At 40.8% G+C, this 26,818-nt stretch overlaps 1 protein-coding gene across 3 annotated transcripts in view; it reads left to right on the top strand.

Annotated features, from left to right (window-relative positions):
* The window catches only part of ADAMTS20 (ADAM metallopeptidase with thrombospondin type 1 motif 20), a 178,580-nt gene that overhangs the window by 5,555 nt on the left and 146,207 nt on the right, over positions 1 to 26,818 (top strand). For all 3 annotated transcript variants that reach the window (XM_090042352.1, XM_090042353.1, XM_090042354.1), the window contains exons 3-4: positions 15,199 to 15,364; positions 20,006 to 20,268. In XM_090042352.1, coding sequence (XP_089898478.1) covers positions 15,199 to 15,364; positions 20,006 to 20,268 — 429 coding nt within the window. The remainder of the gene's footprint in view (positions 1 to 15,198; positions 15,365 to 20,005; positions 20,269 to 26,818) is intronic.

Below are 26,818 nucleotides of genomic sequence, written 5' to 3'. Positions count from 1 at the left end.
AGAAATGAACTAAAAAAGTAAACTGTCCAAAGAAGAGATGATATTAATGTGCGTCCAAAAGCACTGATCTTGCTTTTGAAGCACACCTAATTAGTGCTGTTGTAATTAGAAGTAAAACAAACAAAGAAACAAACAAAAGTAAAGTAATCCAAAACTAAAATCCTGCCCAAACTAAACACTATACCAACACAATCCTTTTCCTGCATATTCATTCTCTCCAGGAAAGTGCTTTGAGACTCTGGCAGCAAGGGCAGAAGAAGTATGAGAACTTTTTTTCTGCTTACAGCTTTCATTACCTATGAGAACTCTTATTACCTATAAAGCAGAATTTTTCATTGCATGAAGGATATCGGTGACATAAAAACCATGTATATGTAAAACTGTTGTACCTACTCCATTTACAAGTAACTATTAAGTTTGTCATAAATTGAAAGAACGTATTGCAAACCTCTCTGTCAGTTCTAACACATGTGCTTCTAAAATCTGTTTTTAAAGTTTTTATTCAATAGCTCGCATTTATCATAGTTCTATAATAGTAAATTAATCAGTTATATTATGGAATGATCAGTTATCATGATTCATATTGTACTGATTTAAATAGGGCTACTCCTTGAGTAGGGGATGATTCACTGTGAGGGTAGTAGACTCTAGCCCTTAATTAGTCTGAACCCATTTATTGTAATTAGGGCAAATCCACTTCATGGGACTGTTTTCTTTTCCTTGGTTACCCAGAGACTTGAGCCTGGCATGTGGAGGTGAAAGGTGAGAAGATTTCATACTGGTTGTAATTCCCAAGTAGTGACTGATATAGTATGAGAGGGGAGAGGTAGTTAGCTGTGTTGGTTAGAAGTCAGCATTTGATGAAGTGAGTTTGGACTCATGAAAACTTATGCATCTCTGATTTAGTTACTCTCTATGGTGTAGGTCCACCCTGCCTCCTACCTTGTATATGAGAGCTTTTAAAAACTATACAGTAATATTTATGCCATCCAATTTGCATATATCTGAGGAGAACTGTTATGGACCAATACTGTAAGTCAAGGGAAAAAAGACATTTAAAATGCTAAAAGAATATTAACAATTTAATTTAAAAAATTGCTGTGAAGATGTATTCAGTCTGCCTGAGGTTTATCTAGTAAATCAGGTGCTCCCCGATTTGCCAGATAATAAAATTATTAGATTCCTTCCTTTACTGGCCTGACTATACCTCCAGCCTTCACTACCTCTTCCCAGATTCTTTCTCCTACATCCTTGTAGCTCCAACTCCTGTACACTCTTTTTCTTGAGCTGCTTCCTATTTTCATCCCAGGGTTAGCCTGTTTCCAAATATACCAAGAAGCACACATGTGTAATACTTGGGGAACATTGCTTAATGGCTTTTGACACCCTGAATGCACTTTTGTTGTGTTTACATGGCAGAGTCCGAATTGGGCTCTGCAATATACATTCCTGGGGGAGGCTAGGAGGTCATTAGGGAGGCTGTAGTAATTGCAAGGAGGGAATCTTATTAGGAAAACTGGGAATGCAATCAACATAGGAGGTCATTTGGAGTAATGGCCTGGCCACCTGGATGAACATCTGATTACTTGCTGGCACTTTTACATCATTTGAGTGATTTCTAAAATGTCAGGCATTATTTCATTTTATTTTCTTAAAGTTCTACTATATATAGATTTTTTTAAAACTTTTACTGCATTGGTCAGTTTTAGCTTCCTAAAAACATGGGCAACAGGATCTCCTGAGGGTGTCATTGGCTACATGTGGACTAAAGTGACGCCACAAACCTTATTCAAAAAGCAAGAAAAAGGAAGTAAAATATTCATTTAACTTTTAAAAATACACAGATTTTACAAAATTATTTATAAATACAGGTGAAACATTACTGAACAAAATAATTTGATATAGGCGATGACATGATTTAATATTTATGAATGGAGTGAGCTTTCAGTTCCAATTGGATCCTACCTGAAGGAAAAACAAGGCTTGTAAAATTTTAAGTTATTTATGGCCTCAGAAACTGTACATTTATTCCTTTGAGGAATCTCATAGGGAGGTGATGGTAGATTCTGGAAATGTCTAAACCTAACTGTCCTGAGCTAGAAGGGAGAGTTGGTCAATCTTTTGGCCAAATGCCACCCACTATTTCTATGGTTGCCTTAAGACATCACATAGAATAGATCTAGTATAGGGGTGGGCAAAATATGGCCCACAGGCTGGATGCGGCCCCTGCCAGGCCTTTCTATCCTGTCCTTGGGGGCCCCTAGAAAATGTAAAAAATATTTATCTGCTCCTGGCTGGCTGTCAAAGATGACAGGAGCCAGGGGCAGTAGGACCCAGGGGCAGCCATCAGCAGGATGCAGCAGCTCAGGCCCACCCCCAGCCATTTTCCTGTTTTCCTGTCCTGGCACTGCTTCAGCACCACATGGCTCATGGCTGCATCACTGGACTGTGGGAGCACGAGGCCCACACTGGTAGCCCGGGTGGTGTGTGTGTGTAGAGAGGGACTCTGTGTGTGTGTGTGTGTGTGTGTGTGTGTGTGTGCGCGTGTGTGTGTGTGGGGAGGGAGGGACTGTGTGTAGGGTGAGTCCCACAAGCACACCACACCATACACATGCACCCCCCCACATACTGCCATACATGCAGACCCACACCCCCTCACACCCCCAACCACCCTTCCTCCCACAAACCCCATACCCACCCACACTCCACATACCCACACCTCCTACACTTATCCACCCCCACAGACACACCCACATTCTCCCCCACACCCTACATACCCAAACACTCACAGCCCCCAACAAACAAACCTATACCCACTCCCTCCCAGTATACAAGAGTAAGACTTCATTTTAAGCTATTATATACAATCACCTTATGTACACTACACAAATGCATGTAAACCAGGATAAAATATTTTTTGAAATCAAATTAATGAATGTTTTAGATGTTTGCTGTTTAGAATATAATTTGGTATTTTTCTGGTTCCAAGATGGCAAAACCCCTTGCTGAAAGGAGTACTTCCGGGCTAGGAGAGGGACTTTTGGTGGCAAAGGTCAGGGGTTAGGGGGTGGGACTTCCAGTCACAAGATGGTGATCAGGGGATGGGGCACCTTGCAAGGGCCGAAGCTACCCATGCAGCCCTTGACCGCTTGCTAAAACTTGGTAAGTAGAACTCTGCCCAAAATAATTGCCTGGGCCTGGTCTAGTATGATTCCATTTTTTGTGGGGTGGAGTGAGGAAAAGAATATGTGTCTGTTCTGGGGGTGCAGCCCTAACTCATACTTCCCAACTTCTCAGGGGCTCTCTGCCTAACATAAGTTATGAGTGGGGTGGGGCCAGCGGGTCTTCTGCTACATATATCCAGTGGCCATTGACCCCTTGTGGTTGAGGAAACAGGATTGGTCAAAGCAAATACAACTTTGCAAGTGTAACAATCTGAAGAGCAACTGTGTTGTCACCTTTGTGACCCAGTCCATCCTCTTGTAATACCAGTCTTGTACACACCATATTTAACAATTTATTTAAATATTTAACATGTATACTTCACTTCCAGTACTTTTTAATTTTAACTGACCAAGCTACCTCTTGACAAAAATTACTTCCTAACTGACAAAGAAGACATTTTGCAGCAGTTCACTTGGCCTTATAACCTGTGTGAGCTTCAGTAATATATTAGGTGGTTAAAATGGGGAAAATTGTAAAAAAGAAGGGAAAAAAGAATGAAAATAAAATGCATGCAGAACAACATTTCATCATGTTATGCTGTAAAGAATATGTTAATTGTAATAGCTCTAATTTTTTTAACTCAGACTTTAGCGCAGGCTAGAAAAAATACTATTACCTGGCAACCCTTGATAAACACAATACCTCTAAACAAGTGAAATTTAATAACTGCTGATTGGTTAAGATGCTGGCCTTTATACACAAAAGTATGGGCTTGTTTGTAATTTAGGAATCTTCCATTCTGGTAGATGAGAATGTAATGCTGATTCTTCATAATATGTATTAATGCAATGGATCATATAAGTAGTTTTGGCTATGTTAGAGCCATGAAGTACCTTTAAACACAACTTGAGATAAATAGCTTGAGAAGTTGCTTGATGGATTAACAAACAGGATTACGTGACATATGGCCAGCAGCAGCAGATCATTAGACTCCCATCACCCAAGAGGTCCCCTTCAGTCCTATATTCTTATTTTTGTTCTTTAAAAATAAATCAATAAAGGATATTAACAAGCCAACAAAAATAACATGTGCTTGTGCTCACTTGTGCTCTGTCTTTCACCTGTCTACTGAAAATTATGATTGAGGGCTTTGCTTGTGCCTGTACCTGTACTGGGGCTAAACAGTGCGCTGGGGCTGGGCAACTTCCAGATGTGCCTTTGTCACTGCTGCTTCTTCCCCTTGCCACCTATCTTTCCTTCCCTGACTGCTTTTAGCTGTGTGGAGATGCACTGGTATTGGGCAGCTGGAAGCTGTATCCATGCTCATGCTCCTTTGTATGGCAACTGGGAGCGGGGAGGGTGGGGAGGAGGAAGTTGGGGAGGGAGAAACAGCAGCAGTATGGATGCACTGTCCAGCTGCTTGGCCTTGGCATAGCTCCCCACCAGATGAAAGCTGTGCCCTTGCCTAGCTGTGCTGCGGGTGCATCCCCCAGTTGCCTTGATTTGGTACAGCACAGGGAAAGCCCCTTACCAATGATGGCCCACATCAGACCACAGGTGGTATGTTCTGACCTGTGCCTTGAAAAGGTTGCTGGCTGCTGGTCTAGGTGGTTAAAGCCCTGTGTTTGGAAGTCAGAAAGATTCAGGGTCAAATTCTCTCTGGGAAAGGGGGACTAAAACAGGGCTCAGCACCCCCTGGCACGTGTGCCAGAGTGTGGCATGTGATAGCATTTTGCTTGGCATGTGTGCCTCAGGGCAGACTGTGGGAAGGGGCCGGGACTGCACTGCCTCAACAAAGATTGGGCCCCTCATGACGGGCTCCTCATGACTTCACTCCCAACTTCCCCTGGCACACCAACATCTTACAAGTTGAGATTGTGAGTGTTTTTGGTGCTTGGCCCAAAAATATCACTGACCTCTGGTGCAGAACCTCTGTCCCTAGCTTTTTATTTTTTAGTTCCCCACCCTTCCCGACCCACTTAATTCTTGGGGCTGAAACGGGTCCTCCTTCTATATACCCTCTCCTCCCTGAACTTTTTCCTGTACTTCAAGTATTCAAGTGTGCTTATACTTGGATGTGCACTTTCCTGGCCAGTGTGTAGCCCTATTGTGGATGCTTAGTCTGAATACACACTTACGTATCCACGGCACAACTGCAAGGCAAGAAGCATTCAGGTATATGATTAGAAAACTGCCACTTAGGGCATGTGTAGACGAAACAGGGGCCCTAAATTGAAGCAGTTGTTTTTTAAAAACATTGCATCAATTTAGGGCCCTTTAAATCCCCGTGTTGTGGACACACCCTGCTGACTTACCTGCTTCTCCAGTGGCAGGGGAGGGAGGGCAAGCTGCTGGCAGGCGGAGCAGTCCCTGCACTGTGGTTGGGGCTGGTGCTTCCTTCCATGGCAGCCTACCCACCCCCCCAGGTGGCACCTGCCCACAGGCATCTGGCTTGGGCAGTCCTGGGGGGCACTGCAGCCATGGAGGGAAGCACTGGACCCCTGCACAGCTCAGGTAGGCAGGCAGGCTCCGGTGGGGGGAGGGGGAGCGGGGAGATCAGGCTTGCCGCTTTTCTTGGATCAGGCTCAGGCTGCTGCCAGGCTGCCTGCAGGGCTTCCTGCAGAGCCCCAAGCTGCATGGAGCCTGGTGCTTTGCTCTGCAGCTGTAGGAGGAGTTTTAGTTTGCTGCGCCCCAAGTCATTTAAGGTCCCTTACAGTGCTGTATTTCCTACAGCAGCTGTAATTAATGTGCCATATGCCACTGGCATGTGCAAACACCAACACCATTAAAGCAGTGCAAAAGCATTTCACTTGCTTTAAAGTGTCGTGCACACATGCCCCTTGTTTCGTCTACACACGGCCTTAGACATTCAAAGGGAAGTGGAATTCTCCCCTGCATTGCCAGGTGATCTGACAGAATTATTTATCCTTTGTCTCGTAATCCACAAATTTACAAAGTCTCTTTATTGTTTGTGTTCCACTTATATATAACCTATTCATTTAAAAACTTTTTTTGACCGCTGCATGCGTGTGCAGCTGCCAAAGAAGTCCATGCGTCAGGTATCCAGGTTGTAGCTGTATTGGTCTAGAGGAAAAGGCAATCAGGATGCCTATTAGAGATGATATCTTTTATTAGACCAACAAGATTTTTGCAAAAAAATTCTTTAATTGCAAGCTTTTGGGTACAAATGCCCTTCATGAGAATTTAAGCTACTGAGGGAAGACTTCTTGGTATTTGATGGAGTTAAAGCAGTCTTTGATGTGGTCATGGCTGATTGCTCTATGAAAGCACACTTGCCACAGTCAGCTTTTTTCAAAATTCAAATGGAAGTTTTATCGTTGAGTGTTAAACCTGTCTTGTCATTTTTGTATATACACATTTTGTTATTTTTGCCATTTCATCACAGTACTCTGAGAATCAAATTAATTGTATTATAAATTAAGAACTAATGTTGAAATTTCCCTTATATTGATCAGTCGAACTCGCATGAATTTTAGGAATATAGTATATTTTATTTTGGTCAGATTGGGGGGAAAAAATATAGGTTCTTTAAATATTTCAAACATTTAAAAAAGTTTTTTAGGTATTGGTATCTACTTTTAATTTCTGTACACTTAACTTCTATTTAATGTGAAAGGCTATTGTTCATTCATTTCATAATCCTGAGCTGTGTTAATTTGTGATAATTCATATGGACCAACTCTGATTTAGCCACTTGATTTAGCTGATGTTATACCATGCAAACAACTTTGTTTGGATAATTGCACTCCTAGATGATATTGCCAGCTTAGTTTAATGTTTGTGTTTAGGGAAAGCTCAATACTGGGTCAACAAAATTAAATTAATGTTTAATCAGTAGTTGCAATTTTTCAGGTGTCCAATCATATACAGATTCCCAAGTATGTACAATACAGATGACACAAGAATTTAAATTTATTTATTTATTTTGTATTAAATAATGTGTTCTTTCAAATTTTAAGATATACTATAAACCAAGTATTTCTTTTAAAAATGGCATGTGTCTTAAATTTAGACACACAAAAAAGAAATTAGTATAAAACTATAATAAAATATAAAATAATTAATTATGGTAAATATGATGACATTCTTAAAAATACCAACAAAAGATGCCAGACAAAGCACAAATAGGAATGTGACAGTTAAATATTATTTTTATATAAATACAATAGCACAGAAATTGTATCCTTGCAAATCTGTCCATATTTCCTGTGGGTTGGTTTTTTTTCTTATATTGAAAGTTAGAAAATGTGGATGCATTTTGAATTTAAGAGACTGGGTCATTGAGGGGGAAAAATGTATGATTGAGAATGGGGGCAAGAATACAGGGCTTCTCTCTTGGAGACATCTTCCTCATTGGCCTCAGAATCAGGTTCTCTTGCATGTTTTCCTTCTGGTCCCAATAACTTTAGGGCTAGAAATAGATGTTGCCAAATTAAGTAGATCAGCTGTGCTGGGATATATGCTGGCACAGCTGATTTGCTTCACTGTGTGAAATGCATCACTTGATGTCCTGTTGATGTTCTCCGAAAATGGACAGCATATTCTGGGGATCTGTCTTGGTAAGTGGGAAAATCTGGGCAGGTTCTCCCAGGGTTTGAGGGGCCTGATTCTGTGTGTGAATTTCTGGGGTGTACAGGATCAGGCCTTGAAGCTCCCAACCTCCACTGAGTGTGACTGGAGAACACAGGCAGCTCCAGGTTCCCCACACTCTCCCATCCTAAAGCAAATAAATATCTGTGGCACAAATTATTATTCTGTCAAGGTCATAAATTTAGGCATTTGTAGTGTGACAAAAGGTTCTGATGCCTGAAAAGGCAATGTCTATTTCTGTCCTCACTTTCCTTTACATCCATTGGTCCAGCTTTACCAGGAAGAAGAATTCCTTCAGCCCTGCATAGCCTTGTGGTCTGACTTCCTTTCCTGGACATGGGAGACATGGATTCCTCCAGCTGAGTAGGCCCAAAACCCAGGTCTGCTGTTTCCTGGCAAAAGTGGAGTGGGTCCTTTTGTTCTCCCCTCTATTCCACTCAGCTTGGTTTTTCTTCATCTAAGGATTCAGGGACTTAATGCAGAGGTTTTACACTTTCAAAACAGACTAGGATTGCAGTGGATCTTAGCTGGGGTTAGATATTTAGATGGCTGTTCAGGAGTGCTTTAGATCATGTGCAGTACTGAGGTCTAGATATATTGGGATTAGGGATTTTTTGAGGCCAAAATGGACCCACGTTAAGAAACTAGACACTTTACTGGTTGTGCTTTATGACTGCTGTGTAGGATGGCGTAGAATCTTGTTTGGTGGCAGATGGCTTGTATCCACTGCCTTTGTGCTGAACCCAGGACTGCTGCCAGGAAACATGCCCCACCTACTCACTTCTATTTAGCATGTACCAAACCATGGAAATTAGGCTGTGTGACTGGCACATTTACATGCACAGGGGGCCTATGTGGCAAGGCCTGTCAGTGTTTAATGGAGAGTGGAGGGTGGCTGTGAGATGCAGTGGGGTGGGGTTGTGACTTATGTCAGGGGCCCATACAGTGCGGTGGGGGTAGGGGATGGTTTGCATGGTGTGGCAGGTGTGGGGAAGATGCACTTGTTTCAGGGTGTGGCCCACACATCATGCAGCCTGGTGTGAGAATGGGTATTGACTCAAAAGTTGGATAGCCAGACAATAAAAGATATCACAAAAAGCCTTGCCTTTTGGATTTTGTTTACTAATTTATTGTACTTGTAGTAGTTTTTCATAAAATACAATTTGAAGCAGAGGATATACATTACATGGTGTTCATGTAAGTCAAGGAAAACCTCTATAGATATACTTTAATAGATGTTAGGATTTTGTGGTTGATGCATTGGAATTCTTCCTCGTGTAGAATTCATTTGCCCGACAGCCATATATTTTGATAGCCCTGTTCCCCTTTGAAATATCTTTCCTGGATGCAAGGATATTTTACTGAGAGAGTTTCATGATATGGGAACAATTTGCTGCTTTTTTGGAGAGCGGCAGTCTGACTATTCATAGCATAATCCATATAGGGATTTTATAAATTTGGGAATGAGCTCTACTACTTTTCTTGCCCACTTGTTTTAGCTTTAGGGTGTAGATGCAATGTGGTACAATGATGATACAATGGTACAATGCAAGGTTCAATGTTTTGATTACACATTGAGGCTATGAGATGTGGTAATGGTGGTGGGGCAGGGAGGTTTGTGAATATATTTTGTATGTTGACTTTATAGCACACTTGGAGTGTACGCATAATTTGCAACCTTACTCTAGTTGAAGTAACTCCAAGCCAAAGTAAAGTTATCCCACAGAAGGTGAGGACTACCTATACCTCAGTGTAAGTCACACCTGTGTACCAGTTGTGTACCTGCCTCTGCAGTCAGAGTTGTTGAGGGATAGCTGTTTGCTTGATGGAACCAGCTTATTGCCATCAGGTGCTATAATAGTATCTACTGCAGTCAGCCAACTTGAAAGAGCTGGTTACTGCTGGTTCCTCCATATTATGGGTTAAATTTACTAGTGTAAATCTGGGGTAAATTTATGTTCTGTGTTTGTATCCTTAGCTCTTTCTTTCCCCCTTGTTTTCCTAAACTGTAAAATCTGAACTTACCATTTCAGAAAACTGAAAAGCTGGAACTCTTTGGCTGAGTACAGACAGTCAAAAAGCCTGAGGCTGAATCGATTCAGTCTTTGCAGATTAGTCTAAACTGCAGAGATTAAACAGAAACAACTGGACACACACTTACCTTTGATTCAGGAAATGCAGCCACGTGCCTGTAGTGCCTCAGGCCAATAGGCATTACAGCATGGCTCTCTGACACGTAGCCAACATGGGTTGTATGTTGGCTTCCACTTCCTGCTGCCCTCAACGTCTCTGGGATTTGCAATCCAGAAGCACAGCAGCAGGACTCTGGAGGATTATTCATCACTTCCTCTTCCTGCTTTCAGGTGCCTCTGGGATTTGTAGTCCACAGTCGCAGCCAACATTAACTTTCAGTAAGTTTAGCAGGGCAGGGCAGCTCTGTACTTGTGAAAGAGGGCTTTAAACCCCCTCCCTGGCCCCAGACCCTAGCCAGGGTTTGCTGGGGGAGGGGGCCAGTTCCTGCCTCCCATACCCCTCAACCCTTCTCTGCTGGAGCAGACAGCACAGCCCAGCCTAGGGCTGGAAAACATGCTGGGATGCTGGGGGACTACGATTCAACTGAAACCAGGAAGGTGTCTGGGAAAGAAGTTTCATAAACTGGTTTGAGCCAAATCAGTTACGTCTGATACTACATTCAGCCAGATTTACCTCAAACCAGTTTCAGTCATTATGAAACTGGTTTATGTGAACTGATCTTCTGTTCTGTTATAGGTTTAAACCAGCTTCTGATCACTTAAACTGGTTTGTGTAACATCTGTCCCTAGCCTTTATGTTGTGGATTAGGATCTAAGCTGTCTTCCGCTTTTACTCCTAGTGGAAGTTCAAACAACCAGCTGTTTATCATCAGGTCCTTCTAAGTGCAGATTACAGAAAATGGCAGAGTATTATTCTTGTGACTTATTAAGTTAATAAAAAGTATACTGGACACTTTACAAACATACAAAATAAATATTATAAGTGGAATTTATAATCTAAATTTTAGTCAACAACGAATAAAAAGACAATGAATAAAAATAAGATTTCAAAACCAAGAACTAAAAAGGTAAAACAATACAATAACCGACAGCAATGAAGAATGGATGGGAAATGTGGGAAGAGTGAACAAGAATTACGTAAGTTTACCAAGAACCTGTCACTGGTCTGCAGATACATATCAATATCCAAGAACTCTCAGACTTTGCTGCTAAATCCTGCAGCAAGGCCCAGGATTCTGCAGCACTCATAAAAGACAGCTATTGTAGCTCAAGGTAAGATATAAAGGTGAGCTTTAAGGTCAACTTAAATTAAACTTCAGATTTTACAAAGTAGAAATCAAAAGTTGACAACTTTCCTGATTGAAGAGGGGTGGAGGGTGATGGTGGTGGAGGTGGAATACAAATGTAGATTTGTAGTCCTGGTATGAGATAGCGGAAGCAGGGGATATTAACTGCTGACCAACTTAAATATAGAGGGTAGCCTGGGTGACCGTGACCATGAAACCATCACATTTACTATCTGTCTCAAGGCAGACAAATTATGGAAGTAGCACTGTCAACAATAAAAATAAAAATATAAATAATAAACCACTAGACAAAGGAATTTCATTTTCTGTGTTAAATAGAATTGGAAACTCAGTTCGGACCATGTTAAGTAGAAGTTGTAAGGATATATTAGAAAGAGGTTGAGATTTTCTTGGAAGAAGAGGAAGAGAGATCTAGAGCAGAAGCTGTGTGACTTTTTAGTATAAAGTTGATATCTAAATTTATGTTTCCAGATAATCACATGGAAACAAGATTCAAATCCAGGCAGGTTAAATTGTTGATTTAAATCACTTAAATAAAGGATTTATGTTTAAAAACGTTAAGCAGATTGATACTTTGTAAAACTGATTTGATCATTTCTATTATTGTAACTGAAATAAATGTACTTTGCTCATGCTTCTTTGGCTTTGAGTTTGAAGATTGAAATTTTGCTGCCGGAGTAATGACATTTGTTGTGTTTTTGCACTTAGCAGGGAAGACCATGAGCAGGTTTTCATCTTCTTCCCCTAAATCGTAAATTAAATAAATGTTTTAAATGTAGCAATTGATGGGATATCTTATTTCGATTTTTGTATTTACCAGCAAATTTCAAATACTGAAATTCAGGGTCATGATACTGCAAACAAAAACATCTCATAAATATGTACGTAATTGTAGCATCAGTGACTAAAACTGTAATTTTATCATTATTAACCTCTTTGTCACTTGAAACAAAAAGGCTTCAGTATTAAGTTAAATTCCAGAGCTCATTGGCATCTAGAAGTGGAAATTTATGTGTTACCTAGATAAATAGGAATGCTGATCCTAAAGACTTCGAATTGCAAAACTTGATAGAGGGTTATAGCCCGGTCTATACATCTCAGCTTCAACAATAAAGACTTGTTGAAGTTTTATATATTGGAAGATAATGTATGTATTACAAGTGGGGCACAAACTGTTTGCTTTGTATTTTTGTATTCATTGTTGGTGGGGTGCTTACAATAGGGTATTCTGGGGCCCTAATTTTCTTTTACAGCATAGATAAAAATTTTAAGTGTGGAATTTCCTTTTCAAAAGATGGGTAAAATTCTGAAATTCTGCTATTGATTGTGAAATTTATTAAAGGAACAAGTATAAAATATTCACTATCAAATTAAGATTATAAAAGGGGAAGAAATTAAGATTTTATTTAAATTTAAAATTTATTTTTCTAAAACATGATTTTTATCCCTTTTAAACAGAGATTTTAAAAGAACCTGCAAAGAATGGATAAATGAATGTATAAATAATGTTTACACAGACAAGGTCAAATTTATCCTATCTTTAGGATATGGCTTTATTAATCAATCACATTAAAAAAACACACTAAATCTTAGCTAAAACTTCACTCTATCCAACCTAAATAAGAGGACCTACTGGTCTCTTTCTTTTGTTGCTTGACTCACAGAACTAAACCGGTGGTATATATATTACATGATATCAGTGTATCCTGCCTGGGACATTCCTGAGCATGTCTCGCCTATTCTCTTGTATTCACTCTCTAAACCTGGACAAACATTAATGATGTTGCTTCAGGGTCCTTCCCAGTAGCTAGTTTCAAGCATGCTGGAGATTGGGTGCATCTACACGAGATGCTCAATGCGCAGTAGACTAATTCAACTGTGCATTAGTGTGTCACGGCAAAAGCCATGGTAATGTACAGTAGAATTAGTCTACTGAGCATTAGCACTAAGAAGGCATGTGCAGGTGCTACTGCACAGTAGTGCTGGTTACTGCACATTGAATTAATACCTGTTATTACTGTTGTTGGAGCATGCAACTAGGAGTGGGTGAAGCTGTGTGCCTGGTTAATATCCCAAGCTATCAGGTGTAGACATACCTGCAGAGGACTGACTGACAGGCTGTAGAACTTATAGGACATCTCAGGTTGTAAAGGTCCTATAGGACTTGGAGCCACTTTTATGCCCAGGCCTTACTACGAATTTAGATCTGTCTGATACTGAGAAAAGGCTATATCTGCAGAGTGAGATATAAAGGTATGAGAGGAAACATCTGGGGGTCAGGGAACAGTTACATGAGCATGAGTGTTATGATTTTGCTCTTTACACAGGAAGCATAATATGAAGGAACAATCCAGTCAAAGTGGTCTGTTTCTTAACTACATTCAAGGCTACACCTAGCATGTTTCTGGCCTGCTCATCTTGCATATTTCTAAACACAAAACACTGCCAGCCACTAAAGGCTCACACTTTTTAAGCAGATGCTATCAATTCCTCTATCTCTGTATTGCTCAGCTAGGGGTTGCAAGGCCCATGCAGGTTACGGAAAGCATTCAGGCGATCAAGGGAAAATAAATATTTTAATACAATCTAAAACAAAGAAAATCTTGTTCTCCTTCTCCACCCACACCCTTACCATTCAAGGATAGATATTCTCTGTCTACTTTTTAAAACATGCACACTAACAAATTTATAAGGGGTGATCACTTATACTTTTTAACATTTTGTTAGTAAATTAAGGGGGTTGTGAACATGTTTTACTTCTAAAAAGGGGTGAGCAGTCTGAAACACTCCTGTACACTCCTAGAAGAGGGTGTGACCTGGAGGTGTACTCAGGTACTGTTACTGCTGCCTTGTTTCCCTGGGTCTTTGCTGTTATACCACTTCATGCTGCTTCTGTCTGAGGGCTTTCTATTGTGCCTGAGCTTTCGGCTGTCTTGCTGAAATTCCAGTTGCTCTTCTACAGGTCATGTCATACTAGCTCTGATGGGAGCTTTTTCTGGGGACCTAGTCGTAAACAATAGCTTCCTAGCTCTTATGTGCTACTTTCTTTTGGTGGCTGTGTGTGACACATTCCTGCCTGCTGCTTCCCTTGCCTCAAACCTGGGGCTCCTACGAGTATAGGGGTTGCTGATGTTGTGTACTGTTTGCCTCTAAACCTTTCTTCCCTCTCAGTAGGCCCTGTATCTTGATCCTGTTCTCCCCTTATGCTAAGCCAGCTTGCTTTATACATCTTTGCTTTATATCTTAATGTTGTATTCACTGTTAAAAATTAAATATCTAACCATTAATTAAAATGATAAGAAAGATTAAGAGGGAAAGATGCTCTATTGGGATGTCTCTATTGAATGACCTTATGGGGGGATTCACTAGGGGAAACTAATTTTTTGCTTGTTTGTTTGCTTCCTTTGTGGATGGCCAGTTTTACTGATTACCCCTGCACACGCATTCGGTTCCCTTGGCTTTTTGTATCTTTCAAACAGAAGAAGGACAGAAAAATATTTAAGAAATAGCAACATTTATTTCAAAAGAATAACAACAGGAACTTAGACAGGAGTAGCTGCTGAAACTAGTTTTAAATATTTTTTGTTGAAATAAACTACGTTTTATGTTAGCAATATCTCTTTTATATAGAGTGAAACTGAAATTTTAGAACCAAAGTGTTATGTTACTTGCAGAAGGAAGGAACAACAGCTCAAGACAAAAACATAACTCAAGGTACAAATCCCAGAGTTGAGATTTCCTTGTTACTCTGAACTGAACTGATGTATGAGTGGAAAATTCCAGACTTTAGCTTAAGTATGGAGATTGTTAGGATTCTGCCTGTGCTTTAGGATCTTCCTACACAAAGTATTTTCAGGATTGGAAGCATCTAAAAGTAGAAATATAGATACAGATTTGCATATAGTACATAATATTCTCCAATGAAACCTCAGAACTTCAATGGCAACAAAATATACCAGACAGTGCAACTTAATTTAATTTAATTTTAAACACTTCATAATTATTTTCTTATGCGTGGTAATTTTTTGTACACCAGTGACTTCCATGTGAAGTGCATTGACCACCTATCTTTAATTTTTCAGATGGGCACCTTTAAAGCACACGATGGTGAATATTTTTTAGAACCTCTGATGAAAACAGACGGAGGTGAACATGAAGATGAACATAACAAACCACATCTTATATACAGACACGAAGAATTTAAAAAAGATGTTTATCAGAAATTCCATGAACCTTGTGAAGTTTCAGGTATAGTTATACTTTACATTCTGGTGTATTTCTATCTTTTTTGTTATTGTGGGAGTCTCAGCATCTTAACAAATTGTAAGTTATAAAGTGTTGTTTTTCTGTAGTAGTATTTATGCCTAGCCATTAATTCATACATTATTAAGTGTGGATTAATGGCTTCCCCCAGCTTAACCAGGGCAATTAAGCTGCAGTTCAGGTCACTCCCAAGCAGAGAAGCTACAAACGTCGTCTGCACAGGGTTCCTGGGCTGGCTATGGCAGACAGCCAGGAGGTCTAAGGAGCCTCAATCCAACTTGTTGCTAGTGGTGGGTACAGCACAGCCCTAGCCCCTACCTCACGGTCTGCCCCAAGGTGTGTGTGCACCCGTCAGTGGCAATGAGCCAGGTCAGGGCTTTGAGGATCACAGTGCAGCCGCTTGCAGCCTCCTGTCTGCCTGCCACAGCTGTCCTGGGCTCTGTGGCTGGCAGTAGGGGCCTGCACAGAGTCAGGGCCCAGGCTGGATGTGACAAGCAGCAAGGAGGCTGTAAGTGGCTGTAACAGAGTCTGGAGAGCCCTTACCCAGCTCATGGCCCGTGGTGAGTGCATGCAGGGTCCTTGAGCCGGGGCTGGGGCTCCATGGACCCTGGTGCAGCGAGTTGCAGTCTCCCAAACTCATGCTGCAAACAGCCCTGTTCCCCCCTTCCCCCTCTTCCCATGCTCCAAGATTGCAGGGCTTCCTGCCCTTTTCTTTGCTTGCAGGTGAAGTTTTTTTTTGTTTGGTTTTAATTCTTCCAGCAAGCCTTCCAAAAGCATGCTGTTGCTTTTTGATTGGACTCAGGGTTAGGAGTGAAATTAATTAATCAATGAGATTGTTCCAGTTGCAACTCAAATCTTTATTAGGATATGCTATAGCAAAGACTTACTGGTACTAATAAAGTCAATGTTTACACAGTCTTAGATTTGGGAAGAACAGGTCTGCTGGCTAGGCATCTGCTTTCCTGGAGACTCGTGCTGAGTTGTTTTTTTCTGTTGAGCTTCGGGGAAAAGTCCAATCTGTTGCTTGCCCCAGGCTCAGTATTTATGGATGATTGATATGGCATGCTAATAATTGATCTCTGATTGGTTTGATTTAAATTTCTTTGTTTCACTGGAACTTGTGGACCTGGATGGAACCATATTTTAATGGCCCTGGGAAAGGGCTCAAGGGACTAATTTAGCTAAGGTTCTTACTCCAGTCTGTCATTCATCTGGTAACCTTTAATCAATATCATGTTAATCATTTGAAATTTATATTTTTGAGATAGCAGAAGAACAGATTTATTATCTTCTTTATGGCTTGCTTTTTGGCCGTTGGTCAGTTACTTACTAAATGTACCCTGTAGCCTGACAAAGCCGCTTTGCTCTTTCCATCCTCAAGGCTGCCTTTGTGTCTATAATTATGTGAACATGTTAGCAAAAATACATTTATTATAGTAAAATATCCATTAATACATTTGGTCACCTTAGTTATTAATGTTTTAGGATGCAATTGTAATACAGAGCATCTAGGATACAGGCCCTTGGCTTGCTGTTTAGTCATGTTTCAACAGCTTTGACTTAGGTTCCAAGAAAATGGCCAAGCCTGACATCCACACTTTCCCTGCAATTTGGTTATGTTTTGAATAGCATATATTTGGTTTAACTTGTTTGTTACCCATAGTTCATGCTACACAGACTTATACATGGCTACAGCAGAACCTGCCACTTCTTGCGGAAAACACCTGATTTTGTATTTTTCACAAAAATGTGAAATTGATATTTTGGTAGGTCCTTAGTAATGATTCGAAAAGGAATAAAACCCCACAACAAATAGCATAAGGACAAATGTGGTTAGCAGAGTGCTTTAAACATGGGGTATAGTGTCATTTTATAGCATTTTTGTTCCTATATATTAATGTATTTGCATAGTTTATTGAATAATGCAAAATGATGTGATCAGGGAAAAAAGACACTCGCAGCTATTATAAATGTACAAACTGAGACAAAGGGGAAGGACTAGAAAGGCTTTATTTGGGAGTGTAGGTGTTCATAAGCTATCACTGCAAACAGTGAGATACCATGTGTTTAGACATACTTCCATATCAGTGTATTTCAAGACCCTGTCTGAGCAATGTACTTCATAACTTTTGCTATTATACTTGTGCCATTTTAGAAATATTGTTCATGGTATCTAAGGCAGTGTTTTAAAACTATTCACATACTCAGTGCCTTCTTGTGATTTTAATATAAGCATGAGAACTTTGTTATATAGCTTCAAAGAAACCACAAAACTGTGCAGCTTCACAATAGGATGCCGGAGAAAGCAGTTTGTTTGGCCTGATTTGACATTTTAGGAACATCCTATTTAACTCTGCATTGCTGATGAGGCCTGAAATGAACCTTTTCACATTCTGAATGTATATTTATTTCAGAAATGTTTTATCAAAAGTTGTAAATTGACAAGTACCTGATTTTCTTCAGGAGGAAAAGAGTCAAAAGAAAGCCATACCTTCTCCTTTCCATTTCTTAAAGAATATGTGATTAAATATTTGAAGAGATCAATTGCAATAAATTGTACCTTGCTTTGATTTTTGGTAGCTTGTGCTTATGACATTAATCCCACAAACAACTACATTTTAAACTTAGAAGCAGTAAGTAGAAGGTGAGAACTCTGATTATTCATAGAGTTTAAGGCTACAAAGGGTTTATTATAATCATCAAGTCTGACTTCTTGAATAATACAGACTATACCTGAATATGTATTTTAGTTTAAGGTTATTTTAGAAATATGATGTGCTGTTTGAACATGTGCCCAAGAGCAATTAACTCTGGAGTAATAAGCTGTTGAGTTTTTTCATGTGCAGCATGCGAAGATGGGACAGAGCAGCCCTGGCTGACAGGGGGCCCCAGGGGTCAGCCTGCAAGCTGCGAAGATGGGACAGAGCAGCCCTGGGCAACTGAACCCCCAATTCCCTACCATTGCAGGCAACCCTATTGTATACTTTGTAATAGAACTATTTAGTTCTTTTGTCCTCCACCATTGGTATTGGAAGACTGTTTTGGGAACCACACTCTGATACCAAAGCACTTGAGCTCCCAGAGTTCTAGTTTAAAATGGTAGCAGAATGTTCTGGGTGGACTATATTTGCTTCAGAAATCTCTTATCTACTTTGCTCACCTGAGCCTGGCATTAGTGACCATGAGGCTGTGTTACAAGACATTTGTTTTTTTCAAGGAATGTTCATTACAGGATAGACAGTGGAGCTATTGTTAGAAGATTTGAGGTTAGAGCTGGTTTGGTGCTGGGCAGGCTTTTGGGCTAGGTACAGACAGTCAAAAAGCCCAAGGCTGAATCAATTCAGTCTTTGAAAGTTGGTCTAAGCTGCACAGATTAATTTGAAACAGAAGTGAACAGACCTTTGATTCAGGAAATGCAGCTACATGTCTGCAGTGGCTCAGGCCAGAAGCCAGGGGTGCTAGAGCCCGGTTCTCTGGCTGTGTTTGCTTCCTCTTCCTGCTGCCCCCAAGGTCTCTAGGATTTTTGGTCCAGAATTACAGTAGCAGGACTCTGATTACTTATGCTGGTTTATGTGTAAGTTCTGTCCCTAGCCTTGGAGGTTGGCTTTTGATGTTTTCAGCTAGGTGGAAACTGGAGAGGACCATGCTCAGTAATAGGAAGATGAGGCAGAACTCGACAACCAGCTTGCTTATGAAAGAAGATTAAAAGAGCCAAGATAAAATTATGGAGGCAAAAGAATGTTAGTATAGGGAGCCCTGGCTCTCCAGTCAGGATGCAAGACACATGGGGTTGTGTTTACAGTTCCTAGGCTGCAGAACAGAGTGAGGATTGTTAGGTATATCCCATACTTCTGGACATTGCTGGTTGCTACAGGAACCAGGAAGGATTTTTTCCCTCTCCTGTTGCTAAGTGTGACAGGTTTGTTTGCTGCAGCAAGGGAAATTTAGTTTATGTATTAAGAAAAGCTTCCTTACTAAGAGGGTAGTAAAGCGCTGGGACAGGTTACCCAGAGAGGTTACCCTGGAGGTTTTTAAGACCCAGCTACATAGAGCCTTGGCTGGGATGATCTAGTTAGGAATGGCCCTGCTTTGAGCAGGGGGTTGGACTACTGGATGACTTCCTGCGGTCCCTTCCAACCCTACTATTCTGTGATTCTATGGCATATTTCTTTTGTTTCTTACATAGACCTTTTTGTGTTGTTTCTGCTTGTTTATTGTGAGCCGAGGTAATGAATGTGGTTATTACAATGAATTTATTTCCAGTGACTTATGCTAAGGTTCACACAGGTTGTACTATTCATATTCTACCACATGATCAGTTTGAATGACAAAATTACTCGTATTCTGCTAAATATATAATATTGCTGTGTATTTTAAAATATGATTTCTTATATGACACCACATATGGGATAACTACATAATAATATACTACAAATATCTAATGTGATGTTCCTGTTAGTTCATATTTAATAGTTTTAAAAAAAATCTTACATTGATTCGTTTGCAGGCAGATTGTAAGTATTGTAGCTCTCCAACTTTGTCTATTTTGTGCAGTTTTTTCTTCTCTCTAGATTTAGTTGTGCTTAATTTTAATTTCATTCTGTGTTAACTATTTTTACCTTACAGATAGACAGATGGAGAAAAGCACTTTACCATTTCCAAACTACAAGAGTTTAAATGAAGATTTAAATGTTTTACAAAAGGCCCCAGTTTTAGAATACACCTTTAAAAACCTTTCTATAGAGCATGGTAGAAGCAATCCACATTCCCGGAAAAAGCGTTTTCTTTCCTATCCAAGATATGTAGAAGTGATGGTTACAGCTGATACCAAAATGGTTCACCACCATGGACAGAACTTACAGCATTATATATTAACACTTATGTCAATTGTAAGTAAACCCAAGTCATATTGCTAAATAAAATGAATCTATTACTGTTTTGCTATTTTTATTTGCATATCTTTTCTGTCTTCTGAAGTATCTTCGTTCTGTTTTATGGAATTTTATATCAAAGCAAGTTACTTCTCTTTAGGCAACAGTTTAGCTTTCTATATATAATACATTACACAACTTATAGTTAGGAAAATTCTAAAGTTATTTTATAATCGTTTTCCAAAACATTTCAGAATAATATGATGAAAAATTTCAGCTGGTTCATTTAATGGAAGTACTTGAAGTATAAACTCTTTTCAGCAGGGGCCATGCTTTGTTCTTTGTATGCCTCATGTAGTGGAGGTCTTGGTCCAAGAAGTAAATGAAGGACTTACTATTAAATTTGGTGGAACCAGAGTTTCACCCATAGAGTAAAAAAATAGTACACAGTATTTTAATTTCCAGATAATTTTGATTTTGCTGTAATATGTGTCAAGCAATTTTAACTTACCCAACTTAAAAACATTATATTCATTAAAACAGTTTTTAGAACAAATGTATATTTTCACAAGGAAAAAGATTTTTCTTTCTAAAATCTGTCCTGTACATTGTATCAGTTATATAATTACTTGTTCTCCAGTACTTTGCAAATCCCAATTTTTCCATACAGTTGCATATTTTCCTTTGTTGAAGAGTTGGTTTATTATAAAAGTGTAGCTATAGCTGCATAATTATTGTGTAAACATTGTACCTTCTTACTCAGCAAAACCAAAGAATTAATTCAGAATCTTGTCTATTTAATTTTTAAATTAGTTTTTAATTACAAAAAAAAGCTGGTTTCCCCAGTCGTTCCCATATCATTTATGTAATTTAGATATTCTACGTTTACCAACAGTTTTCTTGGAATGGCATATTTCCTATCCCCATTTTACTAATTTAATCAGACACGTATAACAAAATTGCAAACCTAAAGTTTGCACAACTACAATAAAAGGCAGCCTGCTAACATCCTTCTAAGATATAATATGCAAAGCTTTAATTTTTAAATAAAGAAAATAAAATCTTTGCCAGAAAGAGTCTAACTGAACGTTGCTGGGGCTTGAATCATGGAAAATTAGGGTTGGAAGAGACCTCAGGAGGTCATCTATTCCAACCCCCTGCTCAAAGCAGCACTATCCCCAAATAGATCATCGTAGCCAAGGTTTGTCTAGTCAGGTCTTACAAACCTCCAAGGATGGAAATTATGCAACCTGTCTGGGTAACCTGTCCTGGTGTTTTACTACCCTCCAAGTGAGAGAATTTTTTCCTAACATCTAACCTAAACTTCTCGTGCTGCAACTTGAGATGATAGTTCCTTGTTCTGTCATCTGCTACCAGTGAAAACAGTTTAGCTCTGTCCTCTTTGGAACCACTCTTCAGCTAGTTGGAAGCTGCTATTAAGTCCCCCTATTAATTTAATTAAATTAAATTTATTTTTGGTCCAATCCTCCAATTTGTTGAGGTCTCTGAATCATAGCCCAGCCCTCCAGCATATCTACTACTCCCCCCAGCTTGGTGTCATCTGCAGACTTGCTGCAGGTGTACTCCTTCTGATCTTCCACATCGTTGATGAAGATATTGAACAAAACCAGTCCCCAGATTGACGCCTGGGTCACTCCACTTGATACCAGCTGCCAACTGGACACTGAGTCATTGACTGCTACTTTCTGAGCCTGCTGATCCAGGCAGTTTTCTATCTACATTACCATTCATTCATCTAATCCGTACTTCCTTTGCTTTTTTGTGAGAATGTTTTGGGAGATCTGGTCAAAAGCCTTGCTGAAGTCAAGGTATATCACACTGACTGGTCTCCCCGCATCCAAAGAGCAAGTCCTCTTGTCATAGAAGGTAATTAGGTTGGTCAGGCATGACATGCTTTTTTATGATCCATGCTGACTGTTCTCAATCATCTTCTACTCCAAGTGCTTAGAAATAGATTCCTTGAGGATCTGCTCCACGATTTTTCCAGGAACTGAGTTGAGGCTGACCAATCTGTAATTCCCTGGATACTCCTTCTTCTCTTTCTTAAAGATGGACACTGTATTTGCCCTTTTCCAGTCATCTGGGATCTCTACTGATTTCCACGAGTTTTCAGAGATGATGACCAGTGGCTCTGCAATCACATCAGCCAACTCCTTCCTCAGCCTTGGATGCATCCCATCTGGCCACATGGACTTGTACACATCCAGCTTTTGTAAATAATCCCTAACTTGTTCTTCGCCACTGTTGCATGCTTACCTCCTCCAGTAGTCTGGGTTCACTTGCACAAAGTTCTGTTTTAGAACTGAGTTCTTTATTAGTTATGGTGGGCCTGTTGGCAATTACATACACTAAATTAGTACAACTTGAATGTGATATCTTTTTTTAATATGGTATTCAGTAAGAAGCATAGCTGCCTTCTAGCAAATCTTTCTCCATATGTGTACCTGTACTTCTGAGGGTAATTTTGAAACAAATATGTGGTAAGAATTCATTTCTTCAAATATTTAATGTTTAATAAACAAAGTAAAAATATAGCTTGCCAGAACAGGATTTTGGAGTATAGCCTCAGATTCCACATAGTATAGATTTTTCTTTTCAGAAAATGAATTGACAAAAAATTTATACCAGCTGTGCCCTGCATTCTCATAGCCACAAAAAGGCCTCCAAGAAGCTAAATCTAATTATTTCTTGTGTTTGGTCTGTCAACTTATCATAGAATCATAGAAGTAGGGTCGGAAGGGACCTTGTAGATCTTCAAGTCCGACCCCCCACCTGGGCGGGAGAAAAAACTGGACTCAAATGAGTCCAGCCAGGTAGGCATCAAGCCTCTTCTTAAAGACCCCCAGGGTAGGAGCCAGCACCACTTCCCTTGGAAGTTGGTTCCAACTCCTAGCCGCCCTAACTGTGAAGTAGTTCTTGCGGATGTCTAATCTAAACCTACTCTCCAATAGCTTGTGTCCATTATTCCTTGTTATCCCAGGGGGCGCTAGGGGAACCAGTGTCTCCCACAAACCCTTCTGGTTCCCCCTAGTGAGTTCATAGACAGTCACCAGGTCCCCCCTCAGCCTTCTCTTGTGAAGGCTGAACAGGTTCAGTCCCGCAGTCTTTCAGTGTAGGGTCTGCCCTTTTGTCCCCGGATCATGCAGGTGGCCCTCCTCTGGACTCTTTCAATGTTGTCCACATCCCTCCTAAAGTGGGGCACACAGAACTGGATGCAGTACTCCAGCTGTGGCCTGACCAGCGTCACATAGAGGGGGAGGATCACCTCCTTGGCTCTACTTGACATGCACCTGTGGATGCACAACAAGGTCTGGTTAGCCCTGCCAACTGTGACCTCGCATTGTCGGCCCATGTTCATCCTGGAGTCAGTAATGACTCCAAGATCCCTTTCTGCCTCCATGCTCTCAAGAAGGGAGTTTCCCATTCTGTAAGTGTGCTGCTGGTTACTACTGCCCAAGTGCAGCACCCTGCACTTGTCAGTATTGAAACGCATCCTGTTTATGTCAGCCCACTCCTGTAACCTATCCAGATCTTGCTGCAATCTTTCCCTCCCTACTAGCGTGCTCACCTCACCCCAAATTTTGGTATCATCAGTGAATTTAGACTGGTTGCTTTCACCCTGTCATCCAAATCTCTAATGAAGAAATTGAACAGTGCAGGCTCAAGGACTGAGCCCTAAGGGACTCCACTGCCTACTTTGCCCCAGGTGGAATATGACCCGTCCACCACCACCCTCTGAGTACAACCCTTCAGCCAATCTGCAATCCATCTGACTGTGTAGGCATCAATGCCACAGTCACCTAGTTTTTTAATGAGGATGGGGTGGGAGACGGTGTCCAAGGCCTTGCTGAAGTCCAGAAATACCATGTCCACGGCGACACCTGCATCCAATGCTTTTGTGACCTGATCATAAAAGACAATCAGGTTGGTCTGACATGACCTGCCCCTAATGAAACCATGCTGGTTGCCCTTGAGCATCATCCCTGAAGCCAGCCCATCACAGATGTGCTCCTTGAGGATCTTCTCAAAGAGTTTCCCTAGGATTGAGGTAAGACTGACGGGCCTATAGTTGCCCGGGTCCTCTCTCTTCCCTTTTTTGAAGATGGGGACCACGTTAGCTATCTTCCAATCATCTGGCACCTGGCCCGAGCACCACGAGTACTCATAAAGCCATGCCAAGGGCCCTGCAATAACCCCAGCTAGCTCCCTTAACACCCTGAGGTGGAGAGCATCTGGACCCGCTGACTTGAACACGTCCAGCCCCTCCAGAAGCTTTCTAATCCGGTCCTCCCCAACTTACATGATTATAAAAAAAAGTTTGGTGGATTTTAAATTACCAGGTGGTGTACCCTATGCAGTATGTTTATTGTAGAAATTCCAAATCCTTTAAGGATATTCAGGTCTTTCGTTGCTAGATTTGGCTGAGGTTTTGAAGGAACATGAGAGAATTAGGTGTACAACTCCCACTGAATTTTAGGACCTTGACAGGTGTACAGGTAAAGGTGCAATGGGATCTGATGCATGATCCATACAATTACGCTTCCTGCCATTCTATACACGCATGGCTGGAGGTGTAGTTGTGGTGTTGGTGTATGCGGATTAGCTGACAGGCTCCTAGCTGTGGGAGCTCATGGTGCACCCCTGTGGCTGGGAGCCCAGGTAAGCTGACAGGGCTCCCAGCTGTGGGGGCTCAGCTGACCATACGTTCTATTAATGGTGTGATAGGAACCAGCCACAAAATTATTCCACATTTTTTGTGGAATAACTTTGTGACTTATTTCTTGTTTTATGATGCCATTAGTTGCTTTAAAGTGTGGTTGGGTCACGGCTTAAGACTTCATTAACTGTTGGTTGAAATTGGTATCCCTTTGTGTCTCCGCAAGAAGTCTTCTCATTAAACTGTTAGACAAACCCAGTTGCTCTTGAGAAACACATGTATATAGATCCTTCCTGGAATCCAGAGCCATCTGCCTGGTATGTCAAGCATTTCTCCCTATAATCTATGGTATGAGGCTCTGGGTTTGAATTCAGGGCCTTGGCTTGTCAGCTGTGGTGGCTCACCCTGGTCTGCCACCTCCCTGACAAAACATTAAGGGAGAGGCAGGTGGCCAGAATCCTTCACCTGGGTCTAGGCACATGCCTACTTCCTGCCACCGGAGTGGCCAGCCAAGGCCAGCTAACTTCCTACACCTTCCCATATAAATTCTTGTCCCGGAAGGGGAAGTGTTTAGGGAACAAGGTTCAACCTTGTAGTTAAGCAGCTGCACCCTTGGGATGTGCTGCTACTGATTGATGGATTCCTTGGATACCTGACCTGGCTGGCCTCCTGACCTGACGTTCTGCCTGACTCTCTTCTGACTCGGGTCCCCAAACAGATCTCCTGAATTCTGACTTCCTGACTTTTCCCAACCCCAGACCTGGCTACCCACAGCCCAGCATGAAACGTGGATATGATTGTCTTTGTCTTATGTCATCGGAGAGTGAAGACACAACTCATCTGCACTCTAATGGGAGGCTGCTGGGCTTGGGACTTCATGTATTTGTCCCTGTATCATGGTATAGGATCATGATCATTGATGTATTCCTTGGATTCTTATGATACTGGGGATCCATAGAAAATGGAGGCAAGATGCTGCATTGATGATTGTAATTAGCTTTAGCTTGAGCCAAACAGTTACGATGAATCTCACAGTGAAGCTGCTGATAACTTTGTCTTCCCTGCTTGGCCTAGTTTTTCAGAACAACATACAGGTCTTACAGCTGAGCCCCAGTATCTTCATATCTCACAAACTGGATGGTGTGCACTAAGAGAAGCTGCTCACTGAATTTCTGTTTCAAAGCAGAAAAGTCTGGACTAGACTAACTTATAAAACTAAGCAAAAGAGGTTTTCTATTTGGGTATTTTGGCAACAACTGTTTACCTTGGCAAAATCATTCATTCTGGATTTTCTAGTAGCTTTCTGAGTTTCCATTTACCAACAATGTCTACAAATCACCCTCCGATCTAGGGCTACTCACTCTCTATAATGGCTTTTTCTTTAATAGTCTGACTCAGGCACTTCCCTTCCTCCTCCCCCTTTGGGAAACTTCTCGCTCTCAGGATCTCATTACAGTATTAATAGGATTGATGGGTTTCTTACTTTTGAGTCCTTAGCATTTTCTTTCCTGTACTACTTATCTATGAAAACTAACTTTTTAGTAACCATTACTCCAATTGAAGTATTCACAAATACTGGCATCTGATGTAGTGTTCCAAAATGGCAGGTTTACTTAGAGGCCTCATTCCAAGTTTCCCAACTTCCTGTTCATAATTGTTTCAGAGCTGCATTTGAACCAATTTATTCATCCCCAAGCCTTACTCAACATCAGGGAAGTTAAGCTTCAAGTATACCTTGATGTATTAAGAGTTCTATATTATTACCATGAAAGCACAAAGTCATCTGGGAATACCCCCATGCTGTTCACTGTCTTTGCTGAAAAGAACAAGAGCTAGGCAATATTCTTGTGCTGCTTATCAAAATGGTTGCTAACTAAATAAGACCTTGTT

The sequence above is a fragment of the Crocodylus siamensis genome, chromosome 4, assembly GCF_052110815.1.
Source record: "Crocodylus siamensis isolate JL-2025a chromosome 4, ASM5211081v1, whole genome shotgun sequence".
Lineage (NCBI taxonomy): Eukaryota > Metazoa > Chordata > Crocodylia > Crocodylidae > Crocodylus > Crocodylus siamensis.
This window is presented reverse-complemented; position numbering and strand designations above follow the sequence as displayed.